The 13688-nt window shown below is 39.8% G+C and overlaps 1 protein-coding gene across 28 annotated transcripts in view; it reads left to right on the top strand.

Moving 5' to 3' along the window:
- Nucleotides 1–13688, top strand: part of BCLAF3 (BCLAF1 and THRAP3 family member 3) — a 56286-nt gene that overhangs the window by 30347 nt on the left and 12251 nt on the right. For all 28 annotated transcript variants that reach the window (XR_011446292.1, XR_011446291.1, XR_011446290.1 and 25 more), the window contains 3 exons: nt 778–893; nt 10845–10959; nt 12994–13089. Coding sequence is in view for 21 of the 28 variants with exons in the window: in XM_070291420.1 (XP_070147521.1) it covers nt 778–893; nt 10845–10959; nt 12994–13089 (327 nt within the window). In the remaining 7 variants the exon portion in view is untranslated. The remainder of the gene's footprint in view (nt 1–777; nt 894–10844; nt 10960–12993; nt 13090–13688) is intronic.

Raw genomic sequence — 13688 nt, 5'->3', positions numbered from 1 at the left:
AATAATTTTTTTCACATGAATGGTTACAATTTTACTGAATTTACAGAGATAGGTTAGTTTATTGAATCAATGATATTTTCAGGAAATTTCTGTTAATCAAAATACTATAATAAACTTATAGGAAATTTAAGGATTTTTTTTAATTACCTTTAATTCGCTTGACACAAAGTATTATTTGATTGTCTTTCCTTACAGTCTTATGTCTGAAATTTTAACATAGTCACTGTCACAGTACATGCAATTTTGGATGCTTTTTCTTTTTACTTAAACTATAATAACATTCCTTTTATGTAAAATCTCTCAATTCCCAATGACCTTTTTATAATTGAGACTTTGCAAGTTTTAGTGAACTTTTCAGTGTTTTTCCATGTTTACTTCCACATAGTCTATATCATCATAATTTAAGTGGTTGTACATTACTCCTATGACTTAAATTTACCATAAATTTTTCTTCCCTTCTCCTTTAAAATTTTTTCACACTTAAGGTACTTTCATTTTTTGGTTATTTTTTAAATAAAACATTTTGAATATACTTGAATAGATAGACTCTTCTTTGGTATAGAGGCCCAGAAGTCAGATTCCTGGTTCAGTGGTATGAACTCTTCTGACTGTGTTTTGTCACTTGTGTCTCAAAATACTTGTATCTGTTTACACTACCATTAACAAGATGAGTACAAGATAACTTATTTAGGACTTTAACTTAAGGTTCTTGTTCAATACAGTCTTTGTGCAACTAACAGTAATGTGAATGGTTTGTCTTCTGTCAAAATTCCTCAGACTCTGGTCAAAATAATAGATCCAAGTGACCTACGACATGACATTGAAAGAAGGAGAAAAGAGCGGTTACAGAATGAAGATGAGCACATTTTTCACATAGCTAGTGCTACAGAGAGGTAATCAGTAGATGAAAAACATCCTCTTATCAGAGAGCTTTTGGTTTTAGCATATTTTCCAATTTTGTGTGTGTGATGGTAATTTTCACTTTAGTGTAGGAATGTAATCCTTCAAATCCATGTCATATGTTTATTAAAATGTTTCAGAGTTATTCAGTGGTCATCATGTGCTATTTCACTGAAATAATAAAAATTATGGGATAGGTGAGTATTTGAGGTCTTTGTGATGTAGAGAGAAGTGTAATAGCTTTTTTAATATCAGCAAGGAGCAAATACCAGCAAATATATGGACTATTTGGCTCAAGCCAATTGAAACTGACACATTCTGCCTTTTAGATTCTGGTATTCTTTGAATAATCCAAGATTTCCTGAGGTTATTGCTGTCCTCTTTCAGAACTCTTCATGGATGTCTGTCCATGAAGCAGAGGCAGGTGTAGTAGATAATGCAGAGGAGACCTGGGTTTGAATCCTACCTCTGCCAATTTATAAACTCTTTGCTCTTGGGCAAACTTGCTTAGTTTTCAGAGCCTTTTCCTCTAAAAAGTGAGAGTAACCAGTTTATGTTGGACAGGTTAAAAATATCACATGAACTGACACATGTGATGTACTTAATGCCATGAGTGGCACATTGACTATCAGTAGATCCTTGTTTTTTGTTCCCCACCCTGTACCTCTTTTTAGGGCTTCTGAGTGTTCTAGAGTGGTCGCAGTTAATCTCTAGTTCTGAAAACTATGTAGAACTCATGGCAACTCTGGGACCCCATATGATTATGAGGTATGATAGAACAGGACAAAATTTCCAGTTCACTCAAGGGTCCTTAAGTTATTTGGATCTCTCAGAAAGTGAGAATGTATGAATAGAAAAGGCTGGTGCTAATTCTGTTTCCACAGTCCTTAGTTTCAAAAATTAATATATTTGACTAGACTTTTAAGTCATGTCTATGGGTAACTAGGTCAAGATACTGGAGCTTGTTTAAAACTGGAATTGATACTGACAGTTCAGTTCAGTTCAGTTGCTCAGTCGTGACCGACTCTTTGCGACCCCATGAATCGCAGCATGCCAGGCCTCCCTGTCCATCACCATCTCCCGGAGTTCACTCAGACTCACCTCCATCAAGTCCGTGATGCCATCCAGCCATCTCATCATGGGTCGTCCCCTTCTCCCCCTGCCCCCAATCCCTCCCAGCATCAGAGTCTTTTCCAATGAGTCAACTTTTCGCATGAGGTGGCCAAAGTACTGGAGCTTCAGCTTTAGCATCATTCCTTCCAAAGAAATCCCAGGGCTGATCTCCTTCAGAATGGACTGGTTGGATCTCTTTGCAGTCCAAGGGACTCTGAAGAGTCTTCTCCAACACCACAGTACAAAAGCATCAATTCTTCGGCCCTCAGCCTTCTTCACAGTCCAACTCTCACATCCATACATGACCACAGGAAAAACCATAGCCTTGACTAGATGGACCTTAGTCGGCAAAGTAATGTCTCTGCTTTTGAATATACTATCTAGGTTGGTCATCACTTTTCTTCCAAGGAGTAAGCTTCTTTTAATTTCATGGCTGCAGTCACCATCTGCAGTGATTTTGGAGCCCCCAAAAAATAAAGTCTGACACTGTTTCCACTGTTTCCCCATCTATTTGCCATGAAGTGATGGGACCGGATGCCATGATCTTCGTTTTCTGAATGTTGAGCTTTAAGCCAACTTTTTCACTCTCCTCTTTCACTTTCATCAAGAGGCTTTTTAGCTCCTCTTCACTTTCTGCCCTAAGGGTGGTGTCATCTGCATATCTGAGGTTATTGATATTTCTCCTGGCAATCTTGATCCCAGCTTGTGCTTCTTCCAGCCCAGTGTTTCTCACGATGTACTCTGCATATAAGTTAAATAAGCAGGGTGACAATATACAGCCTTGACGTACTCCTTTTCCTATTTGGAACCAGTCTGTTGTTCCATGTCCAGTTCTAACTGTTGCTTCCTGACCTGCAAACAGATTTCTCAAGAGGCAGGTCAGGTGGTCTGGTATTCCCATCTCTTTCAGAATTTTCCACAGTTGATTGTGATCCACACAGTCAAAGGCTTTGGCATAGTCAATAAAGCAGATATAGATGCTTTTCTGGAACTCTGTTTGGAATTAATTAAAAGATAGCAAAACTGTGTGTTGAGGCATATGAAATAATTGAAAATAAAATAGTTAAAATCTTGTTTCTTGGTAGGTAATCTCCAGTTTCCTATATGACATGGCATGACTGCTCTTTAGTGACACAAGCCCTGTCATGCTTTTCTTGACTTAGCAAGTGCAAGAGACTCAGGGTACCAAGAAAAAAGGGTTTTAAAACAGATTTTAGATAATCAACATATTATAAAGACCATGTGAGGCTTCAGAATATATCTTTACCCTTTGAGGTGATGAAGAACTTGAGCAATGGAGTTTGACCTGAGTTCAATACCTGGCTCTATGGATACCTAGCTATGTGACTCACCTTGGACAAGTTACTTAATCTCTGTTTTCTTCAGCTGTAAAATAGAGAGAAGAATTATACTTACCTCATGGTGGTGGTGAAGATTAAGTAAAGTGATGCATGTAAGCTGCAGAGTAGCTAGTCAGCATTAAGTATTATTAATGTTAGCTTTGAGGATAGCGTTGTGTGGAAAAATGTCTTCCGGCAAGATGTCTTTTGCTGGATCTGTTGAGCTGTCTATTTGTATTAGGTGGCTAGTGTGTCTTGGTGGAGCCATGAGAATTTTTTTTTAGGTATTACTTACCATAAAAGTCACCCTTTCAAAGTGAACAATTCAGTAGTTTTTAGTATAATCACAAAGTTGTGCAACTGTCACCACTATCTAATTTCAAAACATTTTCATCACCCCCAGAAGAAACCCTGTACAATTGGTTGTCACTCCCTATTTCTTTGTCCTTCCAGCCCCTGACAGCCAATAATCTACTTTCTGTGTGTATGGATTTGCCTATTCTTGACATAATTACAGTTATATAATGTGTTTCCTTTTGTGACTGGCTTCTTTCATGTAGTACAATGTTTTTTATGTTCCTCCATGTTGAACATGGACTTCCCTGGTGACTCAGTGGTAAAGAATCCACCTGCAGTGCAGGAGCCACAGGTTTGATCCCTGGGTTGGAAAAATCCCCTGGAGGAGGGCATGGTAACCCACTCCAGTTTTCTTGCCTGGAGAATCCCATGGACAGAGGAACCTGACAGGCTATAGTCCATAGGGTCACAAAAGAGTCGGACACAACTGAAGTGACTGAACACACACACACACGTTGAGCATAAATAATCCTTTTCTGGCTGAGTAATGTTCCATTGTATGTATTCACCACGTTTATCCATTCACTGGTTGATGGTTATTTGGATTGTTTCCACTTTTTGACTTTTGTAAATTATGATGCTGTGAACATTTGTATGCAAGTTTTAGTGAGGACATAGGTTTTCACTTCTGTATATACCTAGGATTGGAATTGCTGGTTCATATCATTACTATGTTTAACTTTTTGATGAACTGCCAGTCTGTTTCCATAGTGGGTGCACCATTTTACATTCTTACTATCAAGGTGTGAGGGTTCCATTTTCAACACATCCTCACCAACAGCTGTTATGGTTCATCTTTTAAATAAGATAATATAGAATCTTTAATCTCTCATTTTATCCTAATTAAGTCTCCTTGTTAACATAAGGAAAACTTTTTGTTTTATCCTTTTATAGAAATTTAGTTTATTGAAATTGACCTCACTAATATTTTTCTATAAACCTTTTTAATCAAGTCAGTGTATAGATTTCCATAGAAATTCAGAAGAAATGAAATATTACAAAATTATGTCATAGGATATAACTGTTTCTCTCCTATGCAGTTTTTTTTTCCTGTTAAAAGTTGTCTGTAGGCTCTGCGTCTGTGTTTACTCACCACTGTATCCCCACTGCCTTGGGCTCAGTTCATATTTGTTGAATGAAAGATTTTCCAAAGGTGTAGACAGGACAGAGACACTGAAATCATAATGCATTTAGATCTGGATCACTTTTTATTCCCTGATACCTTAAAGTCTTTCCCAAGCAAGCCTCACACCAGGGCATTCTGTCTCATCTCTAAGACCCTGTTGTTCTCTGTCTTTTCCTACTTTCAACTGGCTTATTACCCTAAAGTCTCTATGTCTCCTCCTGACACACTATTTCTCCCACTTGTCACCAGCATTAATAAGTTCCCTACAGTGTCACTGAGGTGCTGTGTTAGAGGGGCGTGGTATGCGTGTGATAAAGCAGCTTCAAAATACTATCAGTAGACTTCAAGAGAACATCAAACTGCCTAGATTTTCTTTTTATCTAGGTGGGTTTTAGAAAACATCAGTTTTTATTTTTGCTATTGTAACAGTCTGTATCTACTGAACTAGAGTTAACTTTGTTCAGTTCAGTTGCTCAGTCATGTCCGACTCTTTGCGACCGCATGAATCGCAGCACGCCAGGCCTCCCTGTCCATCACCATCTCCCAGAGTTCACTCAGACTCACGTCCATTGAGTCCGTGATGCCATCCAGCCATCTCATCATGGGTTGTCCCCTTTTCCTGCCCCCAATCCCTCCCAGCATCAGAGTCTTTTCCAATGAGTCAGCTCTTCGCATGAGGTGTCCAAAGTACTGGAACTTCAGCTTTAGCATCATTCCTTCCAAAGAAATCCCAGGGCTGATCTCCTTCAGAATGGACTGGTTGGATCTCCTTGCAGTCTAAGGGGCCCTCAAGTGTCTTCTCCAACACCACAGTACAAAAGCATCAATTCTTCGGCCCTCAGCCTTCTTCACAGTCCAAATCTCACATCCATACATGACCACTGGAAAAACCATAGCCTTGACTAGGCGGACCTTAGTCGGCAAAGTAATGTCTCTGCTTTTAAATATACTATCTAGGTTGGTCATCACTTTTCTTCCAAGGAGGAAGCGTCTTTTAATTTCATGGCTGCAGTCACCATCTGCAGTGATTTTGGAGCCCCCCAAAATAAAGTCTGACACTGTTTCCACTGTTTCCCCATCTATTTGCCATGAAGTGATGGGACCAGATGCCATGATCTTCGTTTTCTGAATGTTGAGCTTTAAGCCAACTTTTTCACTCTCCTCTTTCACTTTCATCAAGAGGCTTTTTAGTTCCTCTTCACTTTGTGCCCTAAGGGTGGTGTCATCTGCATATCTGAGGTTATTGATATTTCTCCTGGCAATCTTGATTCCAGCTTGTGCTTCTTCCAGCCCAGTGTTTCTCACGATGTACTCTGCATATAAGTTAAATAAGCAGGGTGACAATATACAGCCTTGACGTACTCCTTTTCCTATTTGGAACCAGTCTGTTGTTCCATGTCCAGTTCTAACTATTGCTTCCTGACCTGCATACAGATTTCTCAAGAGGCAGGTCAGGTGGTCTGGTATTCCCATCTCTTTCAGAATTTTCCACAGTTGATTGTGATCCACACAGTCAAAGGCTTTGGCATAGTCAATAAAGCAGCAATAGATGTTTTTCTGGAATTCTCTTGCTTTTTCCATGATCCAACAGATGTTGGCAATTTGATCTCTGGTTCCTCTGCCTTTTCTAAAACCAGCTTAAACATCAGGAAGTTCACGGTTTACGTATTGCTGAAGTCTGTCTTGGAGAATTTTGAGCATTACTTTACTAGCATGTGAGATGAGTGCAATTGTGCGGTAGTTTGAGCATTCTTTGGCTTTGCCTTTCTTTGGGATTGGAATGAAAACTGACCTTTTCCAGTCCTGTGGCCACTGCTGAGTGTTCCAAACTTGCTGGCATATTGAGTCAGCACTTTCACAGCATCATCTTTCAGGATTTGAAACAGCTTAACTGGAATTCCATTACCTCCACTAGCTTTGTTCGTAGTGATGCTTTCTAAGGCCCACTTGACTTCACATTCCAAGATGTCTGACTCTAGATTAGTGATCACATCATCATGATTATCTGGGTCATGGAGATCTTTTTTGTATAGTTCTTCTGTGTATTCTTGCCACCTCTTCTTAATATCTTCTGCTTCTGTTAGGTCCATACCATTTGTGTCCTTTCTTGAGCCCATCTTTGCATGAAATGTTCCCTTGGTATCTCTAATTTTCTTGAAGAGATCTCTAGTCTTTCCCATTCTGTTCTTTTCCTCTATTTCTTTGCATTGATCACTGAAGAAGGCTTTCTTATCTCTTCTTGCTATTCTTTGGAACTCTGCATTCAGATGCTTATATCTTTCCTTTTCTCCTCTTCTTTTTGCAGCTATTTGTAAGGCCTCCCCAGACAGCCATTTTGCTTTTTTGCATTTCTTTTCCATGGGGATGGTCTTGATCTCTGTCACGAACCTCATTCCATAGTTCATCAGGCACTCTATCTATCAGATCTAGGCCCTTAAATCTATTTCTCACTTCCACTGTATAATCATAAGGGATTTGATTTAGGTCATACTTGAATGGTCTAGTGGTTTTCCCTACTATCTTCAATTTAAGTCTGAATTTGGCAATAAGGAGTTCATGATCTGCGCCACAGTCAGCTCCCAGTCTTGTTTTTGTTGACTGTATAGAGCTTCTCCATCTTTGGCTGCAAAGAATATAATCAGTCTGATTTTGGTGTTGACCATCTGGTGATGTCCATGTGTAGAGTCTTCTCTTGTGTTGTTGGAAGAGGGTGTTTGCTATGACCAGTGCATTTTTTTGGCAAAACTCTATTAGTCTTTGCCCTGCTTCATTCCGTATTCCAAGGCCAAATTGCCTGTTACTCCAGGTGTTTCTTGACTTCTACTTTTGCATTCCAGTCCCCTATAATGAAAAGGACATCTTTTTTGGGTGTTAGTTCTAAAAGATCTTGTAGGTCTTCATAAAACCGTTCATCTTCAGTTTCTTCAGCGTTACTGGTTGGGGCATAGACTTGGATAACTGTGATATTGAATGGTTTGCCTTGGAGACGAACAGAGATCATTCTGTCGTTTTTGAGATTGCACCCAAGTACTGCATTTTGGACTCTTTTGTTGACCATGATGGCTACTCCATTTCTTCTGAGGTATTCCTGCCTGCAGTAGTAGATTTAATGGTCATCTGAGTTAAATTCACCCATTCTAGTCCATTTTAGTTCGCTGATTCCTAGAATGTCGACATTCACCCTTGCCATCTCTTGTTTGACCACTTCCAATTTGCCTTGATTCATGGACCTGACATTCCAGGTTCCTATGCAGTATTGCTCTTTACAGCATCGGATCTTGCTTCTGTCACCAGTCACATCCACAACTGGGTATTGTTTTTGCTTTGGCTCCATCCCTTCATTTTTTCTGGAGTTATTTCTCCACTGATCTCCAGTTGCATATTGGGCACCTAATGACGTGGGGAGTTCCTCTTTTGGTATCCTATCATTTTGCCTTTTCCTACTGTTCATGGGGTTCTCAAGGCAAGAATACTGAAGTGGCTTGCCATTCCCTTCTCCAATGGACCACATTCTGTCAGGCCGCTCCACCATGACCCGCCCATCTTGGGTTGCCCCACAGGCATGGCTTGGTTTCATTGAGTTAGACAAGACTATGGTCCTAGTGTGATTAGACTGACTAGTTTACTGTGAGTATGGTTTCAGTGTGTCTGCCCTCTGATGCCCTCTTGCAACACCTACCATCTTACTTGGGTTTCTCTTACCTTGACGTGGGGTATCTCTTCACGGCTGCTCCAGCAAAGCATAGCCGCTGTTCCTTACCTTGGACGAGGGGTATCTCCTTACCGCCGCCATTCCTGACCTTCAACGTGGGATAGAAGATCTTTTAATCATATATTCAACAAATATTTATATATTAATGTCTATGTTCTAGTCACTGTTCTGAGCACTGACTTAGAACACTGAATTTTGACTGTTTTAAGTGTAAGATTCATTGGAACTAAGTACATTCACTGTGTTGTGCAACCAACACCTCCAGAACTTTTTAATCTTCTCCAACAGAAACTCAATACAGATTGAACAGTAGCACCCTATCCCCCCGACTCCTAGCCCCTCATGTCTCTATTGACATCTCTATGAATGTGCCTATTTTGAATACTTCATATATATAAATAGAATCATGCAATAATTTTACCTTTCAGTCTGACTTATTTCACATGGCATAATGTTTTCATGCATGTTGTATCATGTGCCAATATTTCATTAAAATAATTTATTCCTTTATAAAGCTGGATAATATTCCATTGCATGGATATGCCACATTTTGTTTATTTTTTGATGAACATGTGTCTGTCTTTTGGCTATTGTAAACCATGCTGCTGTGAAGATTGGTATTATTATATTTTTGATTATAGCCATCCTAGTGGGTTTTAGGTAGTTACTTGTAGTTTCGACTTGCATTTCCGTGATGACTAATGTTGTCAAACATTTTTTTCACGTGCTTTTGTGTGTTTCTTCTTTGAAGAAATATCTATTCAAATCCTTTTCCCATCTCTAAACTGGATTATCATATTTTTATTATTGAGTAATAAATTCTTTTTATATTCTGGATAATACCCCTTTATCAGATACATGCTTTGTAAAGAGGATTTTTTAAAGTCCATTGTTTTGTTTAAAGTAGTAGTAGTACAGGTATGATTACTGTTAATATTTAGTATATTTCCTGTCATTTTTTTCTGGGCATATACATGTATATTTTAAATAAGTGAAATTATCCTCAGTATTTTACTTCGCCCCTTGCTCTTGACTTACTATCATATTGTGAGCATTTTGACAGAATGTAAGGTTTCTTGACATTTTAAAAAATCCTATGTGGCTATTTCATGTCAGGTTCCAGGAACAGAGCTGGGACTATAAAACAAGCTATTGGCAGTGTCTCCTCTGAAGAAATTTTACCTTGCTTGGTGAGAAGGCACACCAGTAGTTCCAAAAACAAGTGATACTTGTGAAGACCCCAAAGTGCTATATGTAGACAGAGCAGGGGCCCCTAGTCCACTGCAGAGGGGACTGGGAAAGCCTTCTTGGAACAGGTTCAAGTGAGGCTCACTCTTGAGTTTGATCTGAATTGGAAGGAAATTGCAGCAGAGGAACTGGTTGGGCCAGCGTGTAGAGGCAGACGATTTTGTGGTGTGTTCCAGGGGCCGTGTGGAGCTGATGTTCCCACAGTTTGGTGTGGTTGTTGGGGAGGTTAGGATGAAGCAGCTGGCCGAGGCAGCAAGGGTGTGACCAGAAGGGCCTTGGTGGTCAGTGAGGGGGCGTGTCGATTTTGTCCTTGTGTCAGTGGGGTCCTGTAGCAGAGCTGCGTGAGGCCGAGGCTGTGAGCTCTGCTTGCCACAGAGCAGGAAGGGTCTGAGGAGCACTGTGGGAGAGGCGGGATGTGACAGAAAGAGAACCCCTTGAAGGCTCTGGGAATGAGGCCAGGGGTCAGAGGAGAAGCCAGGGAATGACCTCCCTCCCGGGTAGAGCTGCTCAGGAATAACCCTTGGGAGCCTCCAGAACTCACTTCAAAAGGAGAGGGGAGCCAGGGTACAGAGGCCCCAGCTCTACCAGTGAGAAGGCCCAAGTTGCTCACCCGCCTCTTCTCTGGAACTTTGCCCACTGAGTCTGTTGGCCCAGGGAGGGCTGTCCAGTGCTGCCAAAGGCTCAAGAGCTGTGACTATCTTCCCTCAGAAAACATACAGTCTGTGTATGATTTCAAGAGTTACAGCCCTAGGAAGCCTGTCTTTGGATTCCAGATTAAGAACCCTGGTCCTCAGAATACTATTTTCCCCTGTTGCTAACTTCCAACTTGGCTAACTAACGTTCATAGAAAATGAAGAAATGAGGGTTTTAGCCCTCGTAACTATTATTTGTAATTTTAGAAGTGATAGATAATTGAGTTTTGTTGTTGTTGTTGTTTTTTACTGTCGTGCTGGTTTGTTTCTGAAGGGTGTAATTTGATTTCTCTTGTTTATTTGTTGGATAAACATAAACTAATAAAAGATTCTTATTTTCTCTTTCATTTTATTAGGAGTGATCAGCATTCCAGTTTTTCAGAGTTGAAGGATACTCATGTTGATGAATTCCAAAAACCTACATCTTTTGAAAAATCAAATTTTAGAAAATTTATTCAGAAACCTTCCTCGGTAAGATTGTATGCCCAACTTTTTTGTTTTTGTATGTTCCATTTTCCTTCTCACATGAATCTTTAGGTACATGGACCACCAATGTTTTTCATGTTTGTAATTGTTTATTAATAAGTGTTATGATTCTGTTGTTCAATGTTAATATTCTGTTAAGGCTTATAGTTATTATGACCAAAGAAATGGTCATCTCATTTGATTTAGCAGGATTTTACTGCATGTATTATAGAATTAGGTTTCTTAAACTTTTTGGAACAACTTTATTAAGGCTTATTTTGTATACCATAAAATTCATCCAGGGAAGGCATACAATTTAATGATCTTTTATTAATTTACCAAGATGTGTGCCATCACTATAATCCAGTTTTAGAACATTTTCATTACCCTTATTAGATCCCTCAAGCCTGTTTGTTTATTTCTTGTTCCCACCCCCAGCTAACAACTAATCTACTTTCTGTTTTTAAAGATTTGCTTTTTCAAAGGGCAGCTCACAGAATGGCAGCTGCCTTCCATAAGAGCAAGCAGGTGACAGCTAGAAAGGTGGAAGCAGTGTCTATTTGTAACCTAATCTTACAAGTGATATCCCATCACTTCTACCATACTCCATTTGTAAGAAGCAAGTCACTAGATAGAGCCCACATTCAAAGGCAGTAACATAGGGACCTGGATACTGGACTGTGGGGATGATTTGGAGCCTCATCAGAAGCCTCCTGGTACAGTCTTCCCACTGGCCCCTTCATGTACAGAATACACCTCCTCCCTCTCAAGGTCCCCCACAGTCTCATCTCATTACATGTGTCTTTTTGCAGTTACTCAAATATATAGACTTAGTTATATATAAACTCAAGATGACTACTAGGAAAAGGATTTTATATGACTTTTCTTGAACTGGGGAGAGAAATAAAGATGTGAAAGAGGAAAATTTGTGAAAAATAGACTCCATAGCAAATGGAATAAATAGAAGGTTATAAGACTATTATTTTGGAAAAAGAAATCCATCTTCAGAATGGGCCCATATTCTATGTTCCCATCAAAGTCTTCATGTTCTTTGTAGTTACAGTCTTAACACTCTGCCTTCTAGAGAAGGAAATGGCAACCACTCTAGTATTCTTGCCTGGGAAATCCCATGGACAGAGGTATCTGGTGGGCTGCAGTCCATGGCATTGCAAAAGAGTCAGACATGACTCAGTGACTAAACAACAACAACTATAAACATTAAAGCAACTCCTAAAATAAAAAATGTATTGATAATAAGTGGAAAAATAGAGAATATAAAAATCACACACACACAACACACACACAAACACACACACACACAAATACTCTGCTTTCTGATACTTTCTTAGTCATGGCAGGAGCATCTACTTAAAGCAGGAGCCTGAGTCAGCAACACCTCCTCATACAACACTGAGAATTTATGTTCTCGGTCAGTGGGAACTTTAGCAATTCCTAGTAATAATGGATTTGTTTCTCTTCTGGATGCCTTGAGTAAATACTAGATTTACAGTCCCATTTTCTAAAAGTCACAGACTGTGTTAATGCAAAAGTGTGTATTTTGTTAACGCTTCTCACATTCATGAATTAAACTAGCCCTTCACAAACTAGCATGGTTACATGAAGGAAGATGTATGTATTTCGTACAGCTAAGCTACATGTTCTGTGTTCTTAATCCCATGCATTTAAAAATGTATATTTTGGGGGACCTTCCTGGGTGTCCTGGGGAAGGAAATGGCAACCCACTCCAGTATTCTTGCCTAGAGAATTCCATGGACAGAGGAGCCTGGTAGGCTACAGTCCATGGGATCGCAAAGAGTCAGTCAGAGCGACTTCATTTCACTTCACTTCCTGGGTGTCCAGTGATTAAGACTGCACTTCCAGTGTAGGAGGGGTGCAGGTTCGATCCCTGGTCAGGGAACTAGGATCCCACATGCCATGAGGCACAGCCAAAAAAAAAAATTGTGTATTTTTTGAATGTTGAACTTTAAAAAATAAAATTTAAAATATATTAACCCATACTAATAACTTTTTTTCATGCAGAATGATACTGTGCAGAGAAAAGATGTCATTACTCACAGACCATTTGAAGTTGAGGAAAACCATCAAAATACAAGAGGCTTTAGAAGACCTTTTAAGGTAGAGTGCTATTTTCCATCTAATTCCTGCTTTAGGTTTTTGCTTTAGAACATAATGTTCTAAGTGTTAGTAAATTAAAAGCTCTTTATGTGATTTTTTGAAGTAATAGCTTTAGTATTTCTGGATAAACTGTAATCAGTTTAATGATGACCCCTTTCCTCAGAATTTGATTTTCAAATATATTTTACCTGTGGAACCCTTTTTCAAATATTACGTGGAAACTCAAATACATAAAACAGATCTAGATGGAGTGGCTCTTGGAGAAGGCAATGGCACCCCACTCCAGTACTCTTGCCTGGAAAATCCCATGGATGGAGGAGCCTGGTAGGCTGCAGTCCATGGGGTCGCTAAGAGTCGGACACGACTGAGTGACTTCACTTTCACTTTTCACTTTCATGCATTGGAGAAGGAAATGGCAACCCACTCCAGTGTTCTTGCCTGGAGAATCCCAGGGATGGGGGAGCCTGGTGGGCTGCCGTCTGTGGGGTCGCACAGAGTCGGACACGACTGAAGTGACTTAGCAGCAGCAGCAGCAGCAGATGGAGTGGCTCTAGGTGGAGAGGCAGACGGATCTTGCCCCTTTACCTCTAAGATGTAAT

The sequence above is a fragment of the Ovis canadensis genome, chromosome X, assembly GCF_042477335.2.
Source record: "Ovis canadensis isolate MfBH-ARS-UI-01 breed Bighorn chromosome X, ARS-UI_OviCan_v2, whole genome shotgun sequence".
NCBI classification, from domain to species: domain Eukaryota; kingdom Metazoa; phylum Chordata; class Mammalia; order Artiodactyla; family Bovidae; genus Ovis; species Ovis canadensis.
Note: the sequence above shows the minus strand (reverse complement) of the source record. Positions and strands in the feature narration are given on the sequence as shown.